The 5,539-nt window shown below is 44.0% G+C and overlaps 2 protein-coding genes across 3 annotated transcripts in view; one reads left to right on the top strand and one right to left on the bottom strand.

Annotated features, from left to right (window-relative positions):
• Nucleotides 1-3,765, bottom strand: part of LOC134181940 (tRNA (cytidine(32)/guanosine(34)-2'-O)-methyltransferase-like) — a 5,785-nt gene extending 2,020 nt beyond the window's left edge. For both annotated transcript variants that reach the window (XM_062649234.1, XM_062649235.1), the window contains exons 1-3: nucleotides 3,631-3,765; nucleotides 3,484-3,553; nucleotides 2,957-3,062 (exon numbers count right to left, since the gene is read on the bottom strand). In XM_062649234.1, the coding sequence (XP_062505218.1) occupies nucleotides 2,957-3,062; nucleotides 3,484-3,553; nucleotides 3,631-3,751 (297 nt within the window). In that variant the 5' untranslated portion in view covers nucleotides 3,752-3,765. The remainder of the gene's footprint in view (nucleotides 1-2,956; nucleotides 3,063-3,483; nucleotides 3,554-3,630) is intronic.
• Nucleotides 3,766-3,853: 88 nt separating this feature from the next.
• On the top strand, nucleotides 3,854-4,537 carry LOC134182774 (gamma-aminobutyric acid receptor-associated protein). Its single transcript, XM_062650211.1, has 3 exons — nucleotides 3,854-4,007; nucleotides 4,066-4,144; nucleotides 4,207-4,537. The coding sequence occupies exons 1-3, from the start codon at nucleotides 3,918-3,920 to the stop codon at nucleotides 4,386-4,388; spliced, it is 351 nt and encodes a 116-aa protein (XP_062506195.1). The 5' UTR covers nucleotides 3,854-3,917; the 3' UTR covers nucleotides 4,389-4,537.
• The last annotated feature ends 1,002 nt before the right edge of the window (nucleotides 4,538-5,539 follow it).

Here is a 5,539-nt window from a genome sequence, read left to right as displayed (position 1 = left end):
ACAAGTCAGCTTTAATTAATTAATTAATTAATATTGTGTCGTGCTCAACCAGATCAGTCTGGTTTGTAAAATCTATTACAAGTACCCGAAGCAAACCCTGCTTCAGAAGTACTTAGACCATCATGGCTGTCTAGAAAGAAGACATGACTTTACAAAGGATCCGAGTAGATCCCAGAAGCACTGTTTTCTGCAAGTGCTACAGGTTGTGATGACCTGGAATAATGTCCAGCCACAGTGCAACACCTGCGTGCACTGTGCCCAAAGCTCCCAAGACCACCGGAACCACCAGTGTTCGACAATGCCACATGCGGCTTATCTCCACTCGCAAGTCGCTGTACTTCGCCAACTTCTCAGCATGTTTCTTGCCAATGTTGCCATCAGCAGGACAGCTGATATCAATAAGAAGACAGGTGTTTGTCTTCCTATTCTGAGACAGATGTCTGGACGATTGGCTTTGATCTTCCTGGCAGTGGGGATGGTGGTATCCCACATCATAGTAATGTCATCCGTCTCCACAAGCTTATCAGGATGATGCCAGTACCATCTGCTCTCCACTGGAACCCCAAAATGACGACAAACATCCCAGTGAATGATGAAGGCCACCTGATTGTGTCGATCAGTGTAGTCCATCGGTGCCAAAGCACTACAGCCTGCCACAATGTGGTCGACTGTTTCCAGGCCCTACACTGCACATGCGGCAAGTAGGACTGACATCACGATGTAGAATCTTGTGCTCATAGTACCGAGTCCGAAGAGCTTGGTCTTGAGCAGCAACAACCAGTTCCTCAGTTGCAGCAGGAAGATTCGCTGCCTTTAGCCATCCGTAGGTCTCTTTCATGTCCACAGGCGGTTGCTCAGTAAGACGGCGATACTGCCCGTGCAGAGGCTTCCCGCTCCAGGACCGCACACGAAGAGAACTGCAGCACGTACGGTAATGTCTCACATCTGTTTCAGGCGCTTGCTCAAAGCCACCTTCAACCGAGATGGATGCATTCCTGTGTAAGTTCTGCGACTTTTCGTCGAAGCAAGACTCCTCTGCAGCTGCACAGTAAAGCGACAAGCCATGCGCTTGATCGAGTGTGAAGATTTTCCAGAGTCACACTCCCGTATCATCTGCATGAAAGGATCAGAACTGTCAGCAAGGTAACAGTTCAGCCTCACAATACAAGATCGATATGTCGACTCAATCTGTTGTAACTCCCTACCCCCATCACTGTAAGGAGCGTACAGTCGGTCAACGTCTGCAGCAGGATGGTGGACACCGTGCATAGAGAGGAGCTTTCTGGTCCGTCGATCAAGCTGCTGCAGGTCCGTGCACCCCCAATGAATGACGCCAAAACCGTAAGTGAGAACCGGTAGTGCAAACCCATTGTTGGCTAGAATCTTGTTCCGCCATACAACTCAGTCCGGAGAACCACCTTCACTCTGTGGAAGTACTCACAACGGAGTCTCTCCCGCATTATGCTGTGCTGAATACCGTTACTCTCATCTACACCCAAGTACTTGTAGACTTGACCCGTTCCAGACAGTTGATGGTGTCCGTTTTTCCTACCGACACTCCAGACTTGTGTCCAGGTAGCTTGCCGTTGACAAAGTGTGCAACAGCACATTTGTCCAGACCAAACTTCACCTGAATGTCATCAGAGAAGGTACAAACCGTGTGCAACAACCCATCCAACTGATCAGAGTTTCTGCCATACAGCTTCAGATCATCCATGTAAAGTAGATGACTGATAAGCTGATGTTTGGCAGTCTCACCATGCCCAGTGGTCATCCGTTAGCCGTAACCGGTTCTGTTCAGCTCCTTGCTCAGAGGATTAAGAGCCATACAGAAGAGAAGTGGAGAAAGTGAGTCACCTTGGAAAATACCCCTCCTGATCTGCATAAGCCTTGTCTTGATCGTACCATTCCCGCAAGAAAGCACCATCGATGTCCTCCAACTCTTCATCACATGTGACAGGAACCCGCACAAGACTGGACTGATCTTATGCAGCTGAAGGCATTGGAGCAACCAACTGTGTGGCACGCTGTCATAGGCTTTCTGGTAGTCCACTCAAGCCATACTCAAGCTCTTGTGCCTGGTCTTACAGTCTTCAGTAAGCAGCTTGTTGATCAACAGCTGATCCTTTGCACCAAAAGATCCCTGTCGACAACCCTTCTGCTCCGGAGCCATGAGGTTTCTCTGATCCAAATGCCCTGCAATCCTCTGCCTGATGACTGAGGTGAGGGTCTTATAGAAGACAGACAGACACATGATAGACCGGTAATTTTGGCCTGGTCAGTCTTGTCATTCTTAGGAATCAGAGTGGTTATTCCTTGAGACAACCAGTCGGGTACGGAGTCTGGATTCTGAACCAGCAGGTTGTAGTTGCAAGTCAGATCAGTGTGAAGACACGTGATACGCTTGACCCAGAAACCATAAACCTTGTCTGGGCCAGGAGACTTCCAGTTCCCCATCCTTTGAGACACGATGTGACCTCATTGTCTGAGATAGGTAACCACTGCTGCTCATCTTTCCGGTGCGTCTCGCCATCGGTTTGACGTCTCAGCCAGAAGGCAGACTCATTGTGATGTACCTGTGTTTCTAGGATACCACCCCAATACTGTTCGATCTCAGACTCGGATGGCGGGGAAGTGACCTGGATAGTCTGCTTACCCAGCTCTCTGTAAAACCGTCCAGCATCTCGTTGAAACAAACCATTCTGGCAAAGTCTCTTATAGGTAGTTGGAATTTAATATTAACTAAATTGCTTAAAATTAATGTCAAATTGTGATAATATTGACATCACAACATTAACGTGAATATTAATTTTAATAAATTTTTAATTGCTAGAATATATTTAATTTATTTAATACACTATTAATACTAATAATTTAATATTAACTTACCCTATTTAATATTAAAATTAATATTTTTATTTAATTACTAATTATATTTATTTACAAGGTTAGACACCTTTGTAATGTCTCCTTGTATTTGTATTACTCCTGGCAAAGGTGCCATCTGCTGCAAGTCAACGGCAACAATTTTTACTTCCGGATCTACGTGATCCCCTTCACCTCTAGAAACAACAATACTTGACACACAATGTATTGTAATTATATATACTTTGTATATTAATAATTATGTAATATATTATTAGCAATAAATTAATAATATAATTAGAAAAGAATTACTACTGACGGGTGACTAATATTACAGTAGAATTTCAGTCTGTTTGTGTGTGGTGTTTGTCCTTTAATTGCTTCTCACGCCTTTAGTTAATAGTTAGATCATATACCATGTAGTTAGTGATTGTCTTAATGCTTGAACGTCTTTCTAGCTTCAAAATGTGTCAAGAATTTATGCAATTATGCCAATACATATAAATAAAAATTGTACGGCAGCAATAAATTCTTTAGTGTTATAACTAGAGTAACACTCTTGCTAGTTAATATTAATGAATCAATGTAAAATTGCTGAGATCACGTGACCAACTTAACCTCAGTTCCCTAGATAGCACTTGACTCCAACTGCCAGGAGCTGCACATAAGTCGACAACTTTCTTAACACCTACCATTTACAAAAGAAACGAAATTATTTGTGTCTGTCACAGTGCTAAATGGAATTTTCTGCTGTTGCCTCTCTACCTTCAAATATTGAAAATTCCTCATTAATTTGAATTAACTTAAAAGCACTCCGAGCTCTCCAGCCTTCCTCTTTTGCCTTGCGATAGTAAATATCGCGTTTGTCTTTCGAAGATTTTCCCATAGATATACTTTTTATCCGGGATATCAAATCTCGACATGCGCAGAAGTTACATCAGTGCATATAATCATGTGATAATGACGTCATTGTTAAAAATAGAACATTACCAGTTCAAATCACGGGACTTTTATCCTGCTGCCGGTCAGCGTTCGTCATTCTCGATAGTGCGATGAAGTTTCAGTACAAGGAGCAGCACGACTTTGACAAGCGACGTCAAGAGGGAGAAAAAATACGTCAGAAATATCCTGACAGAGTGCCGGTATGCCAATCTACCTTGTGTGTTCTCTGGTTGATCGAAAGTTTGTTGTTTCTTTCAGGTGATAGTGGAGAAAGCACCTAAAGCACGCATCTCTGACTTGGACAAGAAGAAATATCTCGTACCAGTTGATTTGACAGGTGAGGCCCTCCATTGGGGTACTTCCTGTTTCATCGTTATAATTTGATTGCTTGTCGTAAAGTTGGCCAATTCTACTTTCTCATTCGGAAGCGAATCCACTTGAGAGCTGAAGACGCGTTGTTTTTCTTTGTGGCGAACTCGATTCCTCCCACCAGCACGACAATCGGGCAACTTTATCAAGAACATCACGAGGAAGACTTCTTTCTCTACATGGCCTATAGTGATGAAAGTGTGTACGGCTAATCAGAGCCGTGACTGAGTTGTAGTACTAGATTCAGACATGTTTTGTAACGAGAATAGGAAATTAACGTTTGTACAATGTGACGTCAATCTGTTGAAGTGCAGTCGTTCTGTACAACTTGTAGATAACTAGTTGACATTGATATTCATTATGTCTGTGGTGTCGTGTGCTTGATCAGTGACATGCTTTCAGTACTGTATGTCGTTTACAATTGGCTTTTTCCTGTATATCACGTGACATCTTGCTTGTGGTTTGTTAGATGTAATAAATACATAAACTTTCTGTCAGCAAATGATGATCTGCAACACAGTGGTGAGAGTACTACTGTAGTAAGGTGCTAAACAAACTAATATACTAACATGTTCATGAGTTCATTAGCTAGGACAAAATTCATCTCATGAAATGCTAATCAAAGATGCTGGTCATGGAGAGAGTGTCAGCAGGAAATCAGAGAATCCATAGACGAGACGTTGATGTCAGTGACGTGATGGAGATCAATAACTATCTCAGTCTGTCACTGGAGGGCATGGTGGCAGCTGGTCTGAATTTCAACTCACACCAAGCATACTTGGTGTGTGTGTGTGTGTGTGTGTGTGTGTGTGTGTGTGTGTGTGTGTGTGTGTGTGTGTGTGTGGTGCGATAGCTCAGTTGGTTAGAGAGTCATCTTATGGAGTGTTTACATCCGGGGCCTTAAAGGGTCACAAGTTCAAGTCACAGTGATGGCGAGCTATGGCATAATTTCCTTAAGCTAGAAACTAACACACATTTGCTTCTAAATGAGTACCTGGTCATTGGCTGGGGTCCTAAGTGGCCATCGGCTGTGATGTGCCATCAGCCACTGGGGTCCTGGTGAGACTTCAGGTGCTCACACCACAGTTGGCTTCACAAGTCGGTGCTCCTGCGAGTGCCTGGCCTGGCTCCAGGAGTTTGTTAGCGCAGGCCCAGAGTTCCCTGAGTAGCGCACAGGGCCCAGCTTAACAGCTGGGGGTGTGACCTCTGAGAGGCAGCTCCTGACATTTAGGATTTAGGATTTAGGTGTGTGTGTGTGTGTGTGTGTGTGTGTGTGTGTGTGTGTGTGTGTGTGTGTGTGTGTGTGTGTGTGCACGCGCATACATAACTATAGCGATAGTGACATCACAACAATTGGCACATG

Source organism: Corticium candelabrum, chromosome 7 (genome assembly GCF_963422355.1).
Source record: "Corticium candelabrum chromosome 7, ooCorCand1.1, whole genome shotgun sequence".
NCBI lineage: Eukaryota > Metazoa > Porifera > Homoscleromorpha > Homosclerophorida > Plakinidae > Corticium > Corticium candelabrum.
This window is presented reverse-complemented; position numbering and strand designations above follow the sequence as displayed.

Bases quoted from the DNA above. Each gene is read 5' to 3' on its own strand.
- LOC134182774 (XM_062650211.1), top strand. From the start codon at position 3,918: ATGAAGTTTCAGTACAAGGAGCAGCACGACTTTGACAAGCGACGTCAA. The intron at 4,008-4,065 runs GTATGCCAATCT...TGTTTCTTTCAG, and splicing joins AATATCCTGACAGAGTGCCG to GTGATAGTGGAGAAAGCACC. The intron at 4,145-4,206 runs GTGAGGCCCTCC...CTTGTCGTAAAG, and splicing joins CGTACCAGTTGATTTGACAG to TTGGCCAATTCTACTTTCTC.